Genomic DNA, 17,818 nt, shown 5'->3' with positions numbered 1-17,818 from the left:
TTAATTCTGTTCATTTAGATTCAAAATGGCAGTGAGCAATATGAGAACCAACTCAGAGTCAACTCTTACTGATGATCTGAGTCATGGATTTCTCATCCTTCTCATCCATTTATATCATTTGGCAGACGCCCATATCTAGAGCAAGTGCTTAAATCACCATCATTGAATGCATGAACTCTGGTTCACTAGATTACAGACTTAAGAGTCCATGAGCCTAAATCCCTACTCCTGACATAACTGCAATAGAAAATAAATCAAACATGCTGGTCAGTGTCCTGGGCTGCAAAACCCAAAAGATAATGGGCTTTAACATTATAATTAGTAGAATTTTAAAAACAGAAGTAAAGTCACCCAACATCCTTTTTTTTTTTTTACTGCATTACAAAATGTACAACACATTATGATTTTATAACAGACACACAGTTCTCTAAAAAAAAAAAAAAACACACACAAAAGAAACAACAAAAAAAATAAAAGTGGTTCTAATGTTACTGCATTGCACTGTATATGAAACCCTTTATCTTATCTTCAATTACCGTTTTACTCCAGCAACAGAAATAGCGTAATAATAATTCACACATCTCGACAATATAAATTTCTACTTCTTCAGTATATTGTGTGCTAATCTTATAAAAAATATTTAGCAAACATTTGCACAGTTAAAACAAATATTTCAGTAAGCACAGAACTGGAGAAACACAGTGACAATCATTAACCATCCCATGATGGATCTCACCTCTGTTCTCATATCCCTGTTGGTTCAAACTGAGGCACAACAAAAATTTTAACTAACCGTTCCTGTAAACATGTTGTACACAGACCATGGCTAATACAAATCAAATGAATGAGAGAGAAGAGTAGAATACAAGAAATATTTGGCAAAACTAGTTTTCAGACAAAATAATCTGTGCATTTTTTTAGTGCAAGTGCAGGACTTGGACCAGAAATCAACTCCAGTCAGAAAAAGCTGATTATCGACTACAAAGAGCCATGTTAAAAGCTTTGGGAAATTTATATGGACTCAATTCACAGACGCTGTTAGCTAAAGTGTGCAGAAAATGAAGCAAGCTTCCATCTGAGTGTGTTGCGAGTTAAAGGTGTTTAGCGTGGGTCTCTGGCAGTGCTGAGATTTAAACTCATTACCTTCTGATCGCTAGCACTGGTTGCTCAAATTTCAGATTACTGTACATTCAATACCATACGGCTGATGTCGTCAGTGGTCAGGATAATCAGTAGCAGAGTGTAAAAAAAATCTCCAATGAAAACACATTTATCAAAAACTACATCAGACGTGACATTTGCTCAGGATGAATATTTGCATTTTGACACACACTCTCATCCAATCATACAACTCACACTCACACAGTCTAGCACTCTGCTGTTATAAACATATGTGACCTACTCCATCATTGTGAGTCACTGTAACCCAGAAGCCCATTTGAATACTTTTGGCACAAAAGAAAGTCTCGGCTTGATTCTAATGGAAAATCACGGTTGATAAAACAGCACTGGATACTAGTATGTTTTTTGGGAGAAAATCAGAGATCCAAGAGGAAGCCTATGCAGACACTAAGAGAACATGCACACAGTAAAAAGGCTCAGGATTGAACCTGGGACTCTGTAGCTGTGAGGCCTCAAAGTGTGCAGCCTTAAAGTAAGAGAATAAAATCATGCATAAGGAGATATTAACACTTTTCAGACATATGAGAGAAATGCTACTTTTCACCCAGTTGAACTGAACTGTTCTTTGCCCACTGCTGTGCCTTCAAGGGGTTGTGCTGTAACTTGTAATAATAAAAGGAGAGGAGGAGGATGAGAGAGACAAATACTCACTAGCATCTGGATATGAAGGCAGCATTCTAAAAGGCAGTAAATGCCTTATCCCTTGCTTGAGATTCAGTCGATATTTGTTTGAATTTCACACCAATATTGACACAGTATGAAAGCCGAGATTTTCTCTGAGCGCCTGAACCAGCCTTCGAGCTTTTGATACAGATTATGGTCTCTACTTAATAAACCTGCTGCAACTCCAGACTCAAAATGACAGAATGCATCACATATCATATGCTAGTGGTGCGTTGAGCCGATGTTAGTTTCTGGTTCAGTGTCTGGCATTGCTTTTTCTTACTATAAACTGATCTGGTATTTATACTTCAAAACAAGGTGCTCAGATGAATTCACATTCAGCCAGGGAGCTCAACATGTACATGACAGTGGTTTGTGAGTGCAGAGCTCGCCCTGAACTAAATGACATGGTGCGTGTGATAGTGGAGGTGTAAAAGAACAGAGTACTCGGAGCACACTAAAGATTGGGCTGGGTGATGGATAGTTGTAAGGAGACAAAGAGGTGGTGTGTGTTCAGTTAATATAACTCAATAACTCCATACATCACATCATTATTCGGCTGGCTTTACCTCATCTTTGGAGAATTTACCAGACTTAGCTTTAATAAAATCTAGATCCGCTACTTGCTCCTGGAAAATAATGACTCCTAGTATTAATGACTTCTACTGGTACTTTCTGTAAGGTGATTATAATACTTCTGTATCTAAACATAGTAGGTTTATTAATCAACAAATTCCAATTCAACATCCTGAAACAGCTTTGATAATGGTTGTGCTACATTTAAAGACTCTTAATCAAGGTTGAGTCAACTGTGCTTGTATGACTGTGTTGTGAGTTTGTGAATGCAACCATGTAGACTAACACGGACAGGCTTTATCAGTAATTTTGCATGGTGTTAGTGATCAACGTGCATGCTTTCCTGACAGACATTACGAAGCAAAGTCTTGACAAATAAACACACCGAATCAGAACGGCAAAAAAAATGTGTTGAGAAACGTGTGCCACTAAAGTCTATATGCAGCTCTACACTCCCTCCTCAGAGAGTGTGTAGTCAGGCAGGTGAGGAGGTCCAGCCCCCTGAGCTCCACAGGAATGTGCTGCTGTTCACGTTCAACCATCACGTGAGATCATCTAGGCTGAGTTTGACTAAACTGCTCAGTTCCAGCCTGCTCATTGAGACAGGAACGAGAGATGAGTGAGCGATAGAGAAGTGAAAGCTTCTCTGTAGGGTTAATGATGCACTAGGTCTCATGGCAGCCTGTGGTCACAATCTTCATGTACTGTGTAAAGATTGCCTCGAAGGCCTCGTCTCTGTGGATCATGGCACCGAACACCAAGGGCTGAAAGAAGAAAGACATTCATGAACCGAGGCTGATGGAATAATCTGAAGCATTAAAGGAGCTGTTTGTATTTTTATGGCCTTGTGAAAGGTATCTGAGAGGTCAACTGAAATTGAGATGAACACATTGTCAAGATTTCCTCTTCAAAATAACTGGCTCAACTACACATGCCTCCAGAGATGGATGAGCAGCTCACTTTCAGTTCAGAAAAATGTAAAGAGAAACTTAAAAATAAGAAACTAGACTGATTCACTAGATGGCGTTATTGCAAGCCACAGTCTTCCTAAGGTATCTCTAAAATGGTGCAATTATAACAGGTATAGAGACACTTTAAAAATGTTGAAACTGGACATTTACCTGACTCATTTAAGAAGAAGGAAGAAAGAGAAATGAACACTGTACAGTTCAGTGCGTTACCAGCAGATTACAGCCTATTATATGAGAAAAACCCTATCACACATAGCTTTGTTCTAAATAAAATCCGTAGCTTACCTTCTGTGTTGAGGGTGTGGCGATAGAGATTCCCATTCCTGACCCAGGCAAAACAGACAAAACCTTATACTACGGAAAACAGAAATCCAGAAAAAAAAAAACGATCAAACTTACATGCGTATATGAATCGAAATCACCTCGTACATAAACTGAGATTTAAATCTTTGGTTACCTTTTGGATATCTGTGATGTCCTCAAGCTTTATGACTTTATTCTTTTTGGATGAGCCTGATCTGGAACTGGAGCTCTCAAAACACAAGTAGCTGAGAAGGAAATGTCGCATTAAACATCAATAAGGATGGATGGATGGATGGATTTATAGATAGATAGATCAAGAAGTCAAGTCAAGAAGCTTTTTATTGTCATTTCAACCATATATAGCTGTTGCAGTACACAGTGAAATGATATGGATGGATGTATAGAGATAGATGGATGGATGGATGTATATAGATAGATAGATAGATAGATAGATAGATAGATAGATAGATAGATAGATAGATAGATAGATAGATAGATAGATAGATCGATCGATCGATCGATCATTTTTTTTATACATAATTAAAAGTCTATGCATAAAGAGCTTGTTGTTAAGACCAGAGCCATTATATCATATAAATAATTCCAATTTAAATGAATACACAGGCTAGAAGGTAAGGACAGTATTTGCATTTGCAAATAAAACAACACTTTTTTTCAGTAGGAGGAAATGTGGCTGTTTGGAAACAATTTACTGAATGTGACATACTGGCCATGACACCTGTATGTGTTTGCCACAAACTTTGAAGCATACATTAGTCTAGAATGTCATGTAATATATGCTGTAGTGGTACACTTTTCCTTCACTGGAATTAGGAGGCCCAAATGTTCCCTGTGCACAAAGCAAGCTCCAAGAAGATGTGGATTGCAGTGGAAGAACTTGTCCTGTGAGCCCTGATCTCATCCCTACTGAACACCTTTGGGATGAACTGGAACACTGACTGCACCCCAGGTCTCTACATACAACATTAGTACCTGATCTCACTAAAGCTCTTGTGGTTAAATGAGCTCCAAAATCTAGTTCAAAGCTTTCCCACAAGAGTGGAGATTATTAACTGCACAGGATTCAATTTGGGACTGTAAATTTAAACACCACATGTGAGTGTGATGATCAGGTGTACATATCTTTACATAATATAGTAAACATTTATTTTTAGTTATCATACAGTATGTGAACACTTGGTTTTTTTAGGTTTCTTGATAATGGCAGCAACATGGTTCATTAAATTAACAAGAGAAATGACACTATATGTGGAAAGTCTTCTTACTTTTCAGTAACATAGAGCAGACCGTTGCGAATGTAGTCAGTGGGCATTTTTCGGTCCCGATTGATCAAACAACACCTCCACCCGTTCTCACACACTGTGTGAACACAAAACACAGACAATTATTTCAAATAACAGACATACAATGGTAACGGTATTGGCAATGCCTTTCTTTAGCGCACCAGGGAGCGGCCTTTCTGTCTCTGCCAGGTTGAAGATCTCATGGAAGGCTCCTCTCTTGGTGTTATGTGAGCGGCCACTGTCGTCCTCTCTGCTCATTCCTGAGGGAATGGTTGCTAAGCTACTCCGTGACACCACCGGCGGGATCTGCGCACATAAAAAACCCCCAGAAAGAATTCAAGCACAGAAACAGAATTCCGTTTTCTTTTGTATCTACATCTCCGTCTGTTTTTCGATCCTAACCATGCGGCACAAGCCAAGTCTCCTAAAAAATAAACTCTTATCAAGCTGAGCATCCAAAAAGACACAGTTCCAAATGATAGTGTGTTTAGTATTTGGGTGATTTCATGTGAGTAAGATGTGCATTTCAGTCAGTGTAGCCAGCAGCACCCAGCAGATGTACATTACTCCAAAATTAATGGCACCCTTCAAGAGAATGGGCAAAAGTGAGTGTACAGTATGAATATTACAGACACTGATTTCATTTTTCCCTTAAACAAATGGAGAAATGTCAGAAATGTATGATTCTTTTTTAATCCTTTTTTTTTTTTTTTTATTTAAATCATTTATCCAGAAGTTTCTCCAACCTTTTTTTTTTTTTTTTAGAAGAGACTCCAAGACAGGACAGTCTATCAAAGTCTAGGAAACCAATCTTGCTGAAATACAAAAATGTGGGTTCTCCATATGTTTAAGCTACCTCAATGAAAATGTTATTTAGTTTATACATGCATATATTAATGAAGGGTGCCAGTAAAAAATGGAGTTGATTTGTATGAGAGTTAGTAATTATGCTGTTGATTTAACACTAATTAAACTAATTGGTCGTAGGAAAGTGCTTGTCACTGCTACAGAGCTCACACTCAAGCTCTCTATTCTATTCCTATTAGCTCTATGAGATCTAAAACGACATTTCCTACATGAAAAAGGGAATATTAATGAACTCACTCGACTCTATACACGTCTAATAGGACAGGTATAGCTACGAGTGACATTTCACCAGTAACAGTTAATAACAGATCCCTATGTGCTTTATTACAAGGACATACGGTATTTTCTGTAAAATTCACTTTGTTATTACATATTCGGTCTATATTATATTACTATATATTATATTGCTATATATTATATAAACCCTAACGATGCATCAACATCCAGCCAATCAGAAATAACACAGCTTCTGTACTCGCCAGTCCGTCAGGCTGTAAAGTTTCTTACTAAACTCTAGTATTTAACAACGTTCCACCAAGAAATGGTGATAAGTGACTATAGTAAATATAATATTAATATAAAAAAAGAGTGTAAAGGAGGTGATGATAAAGTAAAAATGAAGGAAAACATATTAAGTGATTATGATAAGTGAATCTCTAAAATCTTTTACAGCATTGTTTTGATAGGCTTGGTGTATATTTAGAACTATTTCAGGCTCGAACACTATCCACAATCATGATTAGTTTTCAGTTTGGTTTGTAAGACTATTTTGCAAGTCACTGAACAGAGCAACCACACTAAGTTCACTATTGATGTAAAGAACTCTAGAAGGAAATATAATCTCATTGATATTTGAACAACACTCACACGTTAGGCTGAATTAACCTTTCACACAAAATCGAATAAAGTGCACTTCCCGAAAAATGTTAACAACTGTTTCGATAATGAAAACAATTAAGCAAGGATGCTGTGTATAAAAAAATAAATGTTACATAAAAGTGTACACCACTTCTACTAATGGCTTCAGTATTTAAAAGTGAAACATATGGAGAGGTGATTGGCAGGCAAATGAGTATTTAATTAGCTTTAAATACTGAATGCATTAGCTGAGTTGGTTTACACGTTTATGTAACAAATTATTATTTCTTTTTATTGTTTTGGATTTCATTGCACTTCTTTCAGCAAAAAATATCGTTATACTGTAATCCATATTGAAATTAAACTATTATTAGCTGTTGCTAAACCCCTTGCTTTCAACCGCTCTCATGGTTGTTGTATCCCACTAATGTCTCTCCAGCGCTTACTTGTTTTCTTTGTGTTCACTTCAGCGCTGTTTCGGACTGTGGTGTTGCTCACATGTGAGTCTTGAGTATATGAATTTGGAACACTCTTTGGTGCTTTTCTGATTAAAAAGATTTATTGTGCCGACCTTTTGCCGATATTTTGTTATTATGTTGTGTGAAATCCCAGCACTTGCTTACAGTACCAAATATAAATTGAGGATAAATAAATTAAGGAGAAAACCTAAGCTAGAATCGTTTTGGGGCGTTGGTGGCTTTAGCAGTTAAGGCCCTGGGTTGTTGATCATAGGATTGGGGTTCAAGCCCCAGGACTGCTAAGCTGCCTCTGTTGGGCCTTAACCCTTCGAGGGCAATGTATGATGGCTAACCCTGTGCTCTGTTCCCAACCCTTTAAAGTTGGGATATGTGAATAAAGACTGTGAAAATGTGAAGAAAGAATTTCTCTGTGCTGTAATGTTTATGTAACAATAATAAAGGCTTCTTCTTCTCTTGGCTGTTATTACTGTTGTGTATGTCTGATAGTTACACTAGCTAAAAGAATAATGTCTGGTTTCTAAAAAGAAAAGGGTGCCATGTCTGAGCATTTTCAGTGGCAACATGTGCATACTATCAAGGTACTCGTGATCTTATATAAAAAATAAAAACTTTAATGATCTTAGAAATGTATTAAAAACAGTCATGGAATGATTTAATCAAGCAGATTTCATACTTGCTCCTCTGTCATGTTCATTTACACACACATTCCCTGCTGAAGTGACTTCCAGGCAAAGTACGATCTATTTGCATTGACTTTGCATTTTATTTCAGACTTTTAGCTAGAAATGCATATTGATTAGGGCAAACATGCAAAGCTGGTGTTATTTTGATTTTCTGTTCACACTGCCTCCTTTTTTAGAGCTTGTCATCAGGTTTGCATGTTTCCCTACTATGTATAAACACAACCCTTAGGCTGATGCAAAATATTATTATAAAATGTACATCACCTTGCTGAGGTCAAGAAAAGAGTCTTACGGTATAATATAGAAAATTCTAAATAGCGCATACATTTACGTATCCCTACACATGAGAATCATATACAGGAGGCTGTCTGTGAAAATGGACCCAAAATGCCTTTAGAAAAGTAACCAAATAGTACAGGCTCATTTCAAGAAATATAACAGTCCTGTATTATTACAGAAAGTTTTTTTAAAGACCAAAGATAAATAGCAGCTGATAAACATGAGGCATTGTGATCCACATGTGCACAGACACCAGTCATGGCACAAGTTGCGTGTCCATTAAAAACACATTCGCTCGCACAGACAGGTAAATAGGAAGGTGATCTGGTGGTATCACACACACACACGCACGCACGCACACACACGCACTAGCAAGTTCACCAGCATCCCTACCTTCTCACACCCAGACAGCTGAGAGAGAGAGAAAGAGAGAGAAAGCACAGAAGAGTAGTGTGACACACAAACTCAGTCAGAGCTGCACTGCAGGATGGAGGAATCAGTCAGTGTCTCCTCATGATGATCTCTCACACACACACACACACACACCCACACCCACACATACCCACACCCACCCACACACACCCACACCCACACACACACACACACGCACACACACACACACGATCATGCATATATTAACTGTACCATTAATGTCACCCAAACATATGTTGAAGATATGCAGGCAAAATTTGACAAGAAATCAATATTTGCGGTGTGGTAATTGTCCATGAATATTTTGATAAGAATTTAATCTTTTAAAATATTTAATAATGGTGACTTTTTTGTTTTAAATATTCTCTACTTCTAATGGGTTGCAAAGCAAACATGAGTGTGATACTCGTGAAACTGGGAAAAAACAGAGTACTTGTTTTTTTGTTCTCGGAACAGAGTGTGAGATTGTGTGCGTCATACCCGTCTGGACATGGTGGCATTGCTGCGCTCTTTAAGCTGGGGGTCTGTAGGCAGGTTATTCCACACGATGTACGGCGTGTCATACTTGTCCCGAAGTTTGGGACAGCTTTTAAACAGGAAGTCAATGATGAAGAATTTGATGCCTGCATACAGACCTGTCAGAGGAAAGCACACACCTACTGTATAATACACAAATATATTACAAGTAACGTATACTCTTATGTGTGTGTATGGATGTAGATAATACACTGGTTCATATTGACTGGCAGTGTGAGAGATAATGCAGATCAATAAACATGCATGTGGATTTGTGGACGTTTCATGGTGACTTGGACTGTATATATCGATTTCTGTTTTTATCACTGTGTGTATAAAGAAGAGAGAAAGATAGAGAGAGAATGTATGCATGCACTTACCTATAAGAAAGCCCATGAGTTTATAAGGCAGGATGCACGAGGAGATAAAGGCCACCCACAGACCAATATACAGCTTCTGTGTGATCTCAGGCTGCACCCACATGAACAGACTGAAACAAGTTTTAAACAAACAAACACACACACACACACACACACACACACACACACACACACACACACACACACACACACACACACACACACACACACAAAGACACACATTTCACCCACAGAAAATATCCTCAATAACCTTTCTATTTCCATAACCAAGCAAATAGAAACCCTGCAGATATGTTTCTCTCTAACATTCTTAAAATATGCCACAGAGATTAATTACTGTTATGTGTCAAATATTCCATGTGACAATTTTGCAATTTATTCCTCTCTAACTACCCACTTTTATGAGACTACAGAGAAATAAGTGTGGAATGACATCTTCTTTATGCATGGCAATAATCTTCTGTAGTCATTTGTAGACCACATGCTGCTACGTACAGCTTGTCATTCCCCTTGTACCCTCTTGGGTGACAAAAATGTTGTACATGTTTTTAGTGTGACTAACGTCTGCTGAGTTAATATTTGAATGCAGTCCATAGGTACATCGTTATAACAGTGAATATCTGCTGGTAGGTTGTAACATCGTGTGTATCTGTTACTTACTTTTTGATTTTTTCCAAAACGTCAGCCATCTTTCCGAAAAGATTCTGTAGAAATTCAAACCACATGAAGAAAAACATGAAAATTGTCATTTTGCTATGAGGTGAAAATGAATTTAGCTTCAAGAGCACTCCAAAGTTTAAAAATGTTATTCCACATTTGATATAATAATAATAATAATAATAATGATGATGATGATGATGATGATAATAATAATAATAATAATAATAATAATAATAATAATAATAATAATAATAATAATAATAATAATAAAAGGTACCTGCGCTTTTTGTGCAACATCAAGAACTAACTGAAACTTTTCAGACACAGTCAAGTCTTCTTTTGGAGGTTCCTAAAAACAGAAAGAGACAGTGAAGGGAAAAAATTTAGAATACACACACACACACACACACACACACACACACACACACACACACACACACACACACACACACACACACACACACACACACACACACACACACACACACACACACAGGATTAGCAGGCTGTTACCAGTAAATAAAACCTACCACAGGTTCAGAAACCTCAGGCACAATACTCCACTGAATTCTCCATCCTCTGAAAAAATGGAAATAACAGACATTAAAGGTGCTCAAACATCTCTAACACATCCTCCTGCTGTACGCCAGACAGAAAGGTATCTAATGTCTGATATTTGTCTCTGGACAAGCAGCAATCATACTTCCTATTCTTTTTAACTCATTCTAGCCCTCAAACAGATTCACACACACACTGGTACATTGTCTGCTTCATCCTGAATTTTGCTCAATGTCGCACATACAAAACACTCCATAGATTAACAAATAATATGAAGTAAACTATAACTGCTACAGTGTGAGGTGAAGTGAAAGCGTTTGTCACAATGAGAGTGAGAGAGTGTTAATTCTTTACCTTGCAATGAGGTAATTCAAGGATAACCTCAGAATAGCTAAAAACAGGAACATAGGAATGGCCCAGCCATACCAAGCAGCATTCATGTAGACCTATAGAGGACAACAAAACAACATACATACAAATAGAGAATACATATATAATACTAAAACTACTGAGCAATCTGTGCAAATAACCAGTGTGTAAAAGTGTGATCATTTCTGTATCCTTGTGAGACACCACAGAAAAACATCTAAAGGTGAAATAATTGGCAAGGTCTTACTGCTGATATAATATTAATCAATATTACAGAGAGAGTAAAGTTTTAGAAAGTGTAAGACCATTAGCTAAGTCACTGTTAAGGTCTCCAAAATGCTAACAATTATGTAGCGACATCAAGATCGGGACAGACAGAAAAAAATGATAGACAGATCGGTAAACAGAAAGGCACTCAGAATATTTATAGATATGGATAGAAGGATGGATGAACAGACAGAAAGACAGACAGATAGACACAGATACATAGATGATATATAAGGACAGAAGGATGGATGGATGGATGGACAGATAGACAGAAAGACAGACAGACAGAGTGACAGATACATAGACACAATATATATGGAGAGTCATTGAAAGAGACAGATTACACCTAGACACAGATTATATGATATATGTGATATATATGATAGCACTGATAGGTGGACAGAGAGACAGACAGACAGACAGACAGACAGACATGTAGAAAAAACTTCATCACTCACAATAAAGGCAATGGCTGAAGTGTACACTGAGTGCCAGTTGGATAAGGCTGAAAGGTTCCTCAAGAAGTTAGTTACAGGTCTGGCACCCCGCTCTGTATAAGTAAAACACACATACACACACACACACACACACACACACACACACACACACACACACACACACACACACACACACACACACACCCCTTTTAGGAGGATAATACATTACACACATTTACAAACTGTGTGATGGAAATGAAATCATAATGATATCATAAAATGACTCACTAAGTCGTCTCATATTCTCTGTTAACCTGAAAGAGAGAAGAACATTTGTCACATGGTTTTTGCCGATTCTCACTCGTGAACATACACAATATCGATTCTGTCTGAAAATAATAGCATTATGCTGCCTGTAGTCCAAAATGTGGTGAGGCCGAGGATTCTAACAATTTACTAAAATCAATTTTAGTGGTTTAAATGGGTGGTTTATACCAAACCATAAATGATATCAAGTGATGAAACAGAACCTGTAGTGGAGTGTCTGAGTTCATTATATTCTTCACTTTGCTCTACCTCTTAGCACTGAGTGGCTCCTCTGGCTCCACTGTGTTCTCCTCTGGCTGGAAACGGAAGTCCTCGATGTAAACCCCGAACCGGTCGTAAAGCCACTTCTGCAGTCGAGACCACACGGTCTCTTTTTGTTGTTTCTCTGAACAGAGTGAGAGTGAAACAGAGTCAATAACTGACCTGCCTAAATCTATTAACCTAATTTGCTCTTTGTGTTAGAGAGAGAGAGAGAGAGAGAGAGAGAGAGAGAGAGAGAGAGAGAGAGAGAGAGAGAGAGAGAGAGAGAGGGAGATACAGAGAGAGAGACAGAGAGAGAGAGAGATACAGAGAGAGAGAGAGAGAAAGAGAGAGCACAAAATAGAGAGAATGAGAGAAAGAGAGAAAGAGAGAGAGAGAGAGAGAGAGAGAGAGAGAGAGAGAGAGAGAGCTCTGCTGCTCCACATTCTAAAGGGCTCCTCTGGCCTATATAAGACTTGTCTACAAATTTAGATCACAACCTGAAATAACAGCCTCTGATGCTCCCTAAAGTAAAGTACTTTATTCAGAGAGCGTATTTTACATACAAAGGCCCCTCTCCCCTTTTTCCACACAGACAACACATGATAAACTTCATCCCACTGGTAATGCTGTAGATCTGGAGCTACCTTACACACATGAATACACATTAACTCCATCGGAAAAATGTCACTGTTCAAGTAGCCTACTATTCAAATCTTTAATGTGAATACATATTTGATTTCAGTGTATTATATAGTATAATGTATAATATTTATAAGACTGATGTACTATTATAGTATTAGTATTAAAGATTATACTACAGCAAGATGATCTACATCAGACCTTTTGGAATTCTGGCATATTTCTAAATTCTATATTTCTTATTGTTAATTGTCTATTTACTAATAAAAGCAAAATAAAAAGAACAAAAGAGGCTACATGTAAGCAGTTATAAGATCTTCAAGACCATTACATTATACACTACCTAGCAAACATTTGGTAAATAAACAAAAAAATATATTATTGGGTTTTGTTTTTCATAAAAGATATTTGAGGTAGGTTAAATAAATATTTGCATCCATTTTTTATATGTAAAAATATCTAGTATTTCCACAGCAAGACGTCTATATACCTAATAGTTCAGTACTTCCACACCCTAACCTACAGGGGTTTGGTTACCTGTGCCGTTTGCGGACGGTGACGGTTGCTTCCGGGAGATCTGGGGAGGAGAGTCTTCTAACCTGGACCAGGAAAAAAAAACAAGACAAAATGTGAAATATCACTTAATACTTTTATCATGAAAGAATAGTCACACTGTCTTTGGGGTGTTGCTTGCCTATCGCTTAATAAGAATGAAGTAAACTGGATCTATTTTGTATACTGTAACTGTTTGGAAGAAGAACATTTGATAGTGGAATCAGACTATAACAGCAGGCTCGCTGAGTTTGCAGTACTTCAGCATGAGACTGTTACAGAATGCTGTTATGTCTTTATAGGAGGAATCCAGGATCAACAGAAGGGAGGTGATAACAGCTATTTTTACAACAATACTCTACCGTCACATAGCACAGCAGGACTGAGAAAGTAAACCTGTGCTGAAACTTTGCTCGAGAGCAATTTATACCCTGAACCCTAAACTTTTTAAAGGGAGTTTGTGTTCAGTTGTAATCTGGGAAAAGTTCAGCACAATAATGGGTGAAATGAGAATTATTTGTATAATACTAAGACTCATTCATCACAATGTGCAACCAATGAAGTTAGAGCCAGTAGTCTAATGTTAACTACTGTACAGTACACACACTGAATATACACACACAGTCCAAAAATCATGACAACCCATTTTAATGTTTTTTTTTGTTTTGTGTTGTTTTTAAATAAGGTAACCTGCTCTGATTTTTGGTCTGATATTAGCTAAGAGTGAAAGAGCTGGCTGTGAAACATTGTGATATTATTTCTTTTTCCTGCAAGAGATGTAATTAGAATTAAATGCGCATTAGAGGAGGTGATAATTCATTGCATTCTGATGGACGATGGTCTGACTGATACTGACGATCATGTAAAAATTTGAGCTCTGTGCTCACCTGGCTTTCAAGACATCGTTCATCTTTTGCTCCAACTCCAGCCTCCTGCAGCGCTCCCTCTCCAGCTCCTGCTTCAGCGTCTCCACATTGGTTTCCTCTCTCAGCTTCCTCAGTTCCTCCTCTGTACACACAACACAACTAGCTTACACTCAGCACTGCACAAATGATACGTTACTTAATAAAGCTAAGCAGACGACAGTGCATTTTACTATCTGTGCTATAAAAACGATGGCATTGGGGGTCTCGATTCCTCCGTCTGTAATCGTCTTTCTTTTTGACAGAGAGGTGAATGTGTACGCATGTCACACACCCCATACAATTCTTTATCTCTCTCCCTCTGTTCATTCATCAATCTATTCAGCATAAATATCAGCTGATCCATTGCACACCGCCGGCTGTATATACGGTCATAAATATTTTAGTGCTAAAACTCACACCTTTCAGCCGGCGGAACGTAAACCAGAAAGAAAGGCTGCTATCTGTAGCACACCCCATGGAGAGAGTCATTAGTGGAAGTGTTGAGGGGAATTGTGGATCGTATGGGGTCTGTGATTGTGAGCTCAACCAAGCTGCATCACTCAGGTTCAGTTTCTCAAAGCCCCACACTTCACACTAAGGCATGTCTGCAACCACACATTATGTATTCTTAGGAAATCTGCGCTACTTTCCAAGAGAGAAATTGCTTGATTTAGGAAGACTGCATGACTTAGAGCTCAGATATTTTAGGATTTCATCAAAGACTGGCAAGTCATGCAATGATGTGAGGCATGTTATCCGTGAACTGGGGTGAAATATTTAGCAGCCTAAAGCCTTCAGAGATTGTGGACAAATATAAGTGGAGAAAGACTCATGACCTGGATTTCAGTGAAAATATCTCCAACAATAGGCCAAAGCAGGAAGATCATGAACAATGTATGCAGAATCAAAAATCCCAGAGTATCAGAAAATGCATTATTGCTTCTAATCCAACCGATGAAACTCTAGCAACTACACCAGCAATTGCTCTTCACCTCAAAAACAGTCCCATTACGTTGATTGTGTTTACAAGCTCTGGAACTATGGCAGCGGTAATATGCAGCTGATGGAACATAGAGGGGATGGTCAATATTTTCTGGCACAAACTTAGAATGAATTAACAGAAATATTTAAATACATAGTGTTGTATAATGTATTAATAGTGTTCAATATTATTATTGAATATAATTATTTTTCAATAGTATCAAACAAATCATACTTTTAATATATCTTGTAATTACTATAAGAAAGTGAAAAACAAACAGTCATTCAGAAATTGAACTGCATGACCAAACAGCCAATCACACAATAAGATGGATAACCAAACACATAATCAGATAATAAGTTGGATATCTAAGCAGCCAATCACACAATCAGTTGGATAACTAAGCAGCCAATCACACAATAAGTTGGATAACTAAACAGCCAATCACACAATAAGTTGGATAACCAAACAGCTGATCAGATAATAATTTGGATAACCAACAACACATCAGATACAAACTAAGTTAACCAAGCTGCCATGTTCAGTGTTTGCTAGAGTGGAATCTGTTCTGGAATACACCAGAACTCCTCAAATTTCATCTGCTGCCAAATTCATTCTGTAAGCTAAATGGCTAACTAAATTATTCATTTGTTTGTATGTCTCTTTTGTTTACTCCTCCTTACTTCTGGAAGTCATGTCCAGACAAAGTGGCATGGTAGCAGATGCTAGAAAACAACTCCATTGTATTGGCAAGCTCCCTGATACACACACACACACACACACACACACACACACACACACACACACACACACACACACACACACACACACACACACACACACCTTGTACCACCCACAGTGGCTGGGACATGGGTCAGTTTTTCCATCAATACGCAAACACAAACACACACACACACAAACACACAAACACACACACACACACACACACACACACATACACACACACACACACACACACACACACACACACACACACACACACACACACACACACACACTGATGTGTCACATATTAACAAATAGTGCTTCTCATAATATCTAAACCAATGCTAATGAATATGAGATAACATATCTACGCTACAATGTTCAGGCACAGGATGTAGGAGCACTCTAATCTATCTCTTTAATGGCTTGAATGGTTGTGTTAGACACACTAACACTGTTCAACAATAGACATAAATGACGTGACTATCCCTGAGCACCAGCCCATGCTGAAGTCATTTTTAACACATCGCTATCCGTGTATGGATAAACACATTACACAAAGTACAAACCCTCACACAACATAGAAACAGATAAAATGTACCACATTTTTGTCAAGAAAACAAGTAGGGCACTGATGTTAAAATGTCATTTCATTTTGTAAGTGGAGTCTATACATAATTAACAGAGGACTCATTTCATAGCTATCCTCTAATTAGGCTGTATAGCGAGATGGAGCAGAAGATTAATACATTAATACAGTACACACAGACACCTCATCACCACCTGTTAGACCTCATCAAAGATTTAGCAGCATTCACTCTCTCTCTTTCTCTCTCTCTCTCTTTCTATATCTATCTCCCTTCTCCAACACGCACTCATCATCTCTATTCTGTTAGGTCATTATTTATAGCTGTATCTCTTTTGCACTCCAGTTCATTTTTCTTAGACTCTTCCAACTAACTCTACTTGTGCTAGTAATGGGCTGAACATAATAGAACACCACGTTTTGTTAGAAAAATAGGGTAAAGCTGAAAAATATAATCATTTTCTACACATGTTCAGTTCTCAAATCTGATTGGTCAGAAGGTGTAACTCAGACAGTAGTTCTGTCTGCGAGGAAAATGACGTTCGTCGACGCTATCGTTTGTTCACTACGCTATCGTTTGTATCACTTGTTCGTCTACGCTATTGTTTCAGTAGTAAAGACTTCAACCGGGACTTGTATAGTGCATGTTTAAAAGGCTTTGTAATACTCTGAGGTACAATAGGTACTGTACAGTAGGTACTCTTTTTTTTTTGTTTGTTTTATTTTACTTTTACTTTTTTGTTTACTTTTATTTTAGCTTTAAATACAATAACATTCAAAAAGAATAATAGTTTTACAGTAAGATAGGAGATAAACATAACCTAAAGAATGACTCTAACTGAAAATTAGCTATCTTTTTACTTAGTTACGTTAGCTAGTTAGTAGATAACTATTTTTATTAAAAACAATTGCTGTCTAGCTTCTCTTAAGTAAAGCTTGCTTCCCTCATAAAGCTGTTTTAACACAGTAAAGATGACAAAATAAATGCCTGTGTTTATTATATTAGTTAAAATGATAAATATACAGTATATTTTATTAAAATCACAGCTAATATGACTAATCAGCCACTAAACC

At 37.6% G+C, this 17,818-nt stretch overlaps 1 protein-coding gene across 7 annotated transcripts in view; it reads right to left on the bottom strand.

Annotated features, from left to right (window-relative positions):
• Positions 1 to 357: 357 nt before the first annotated feature.
• Positions 358 to 17,818, bottom strand: part of gramd4a (GRAM domain containing 4a) — a 34,866-nt gene continuing 17,405 nt past the window's right edge. For 6 of the 7 annotated variants that reach the window (XM_047804040.1, XM_047804044.1, XM_047804042.1 and 3 more), the window contains 17 exons: positions 14,433 to 14,553; positions 13,531 to 13,592; positions 12,361 to 12,496; positions 12,073 to 12,098; positions 11,806 to 11,897; positions 11,066 to 11,157; positions 10,684 to 10,732; positions 10,431 to 10,502; positions 10,154 to 10,197; positions 9,494 to 9,603; positions 9,078 to 9,232; positions 8,559 to 8,576; positions 5,161 to 5,305; positions 4,982 to 5,075; positions 3,850 to 3,940; positions 3,678 to 3,746; positions 358 to 3,185 (listed from right to left, as the gene is read on the bottom strand). In XM_047804040.1, coding sequence (XP_047659996.1) covers positions 3,087 to 3,185; positions 3,678 to 3,746; positions 3,850 to 3,940; positions 4,982 to 5,075; positions 5,161 to 5,305; positions 8,559 to 8,576; positions 9,078 to 9,232; positions 9,494 to 9,603; positions 10,154 to 10,197; positions 10,431 to 10,502; positions 10,684 to 10,732; positions 11,066 to 11,157; positions 11,806 to 11,897; positions 12,073 to 12,098; positions 12,361 to 12,496; positions 13,531 to 13,592; positions 14,433 to 14,553 — 1,475 coding nt within the window. In that variant the 3' untranslated portion in view covers positions 358 to 3,086. The remainder of the gene's footprint in view (positions 3,186 to 3,677; positions 3,747 to 3,849; positions 3,941 to 4,981; positions 5,076 to 5,160; positions 5,306 to 8,558; positions 8,577 to 9,077; positions 9,233 to 9,493; positions 9,604 to 10,153; positions 10,198 to 10,430; positions 10,503 to 10,683; positions 10,733 to 11,065; positions 11,158 to 11,805; positions 11,898 to 12,072; positions 12,099 to 12,360; positions 12,497 to 13,530; positions 13,593 to 14,432; positions 14,554 to 17,818) is intronic. The other variant, XM_027151415.2, reaches the window with a different exon arrangement.

Source organism: Tachysurus fulvidraco, chromosome 19, assembly GCF_022655615.1.
Source record: "Tachysurus fulvidraco isolate hzauxx_2018 chromosome 19, HZAU_PFXX_2.0, whole genome shotgun sequence".
Classification (NCBI taxonomy): Eukaryota; Metazoa; Chordata; class Actinopteri; order Siluriformes; family Bagridae; genus Tachysurus; species Tachysurus fulvidraco.
Note: the sequence above shows the minus strand (reverse complement) of the source record. Positions and strands in the feature narration are given on the sequence as shown.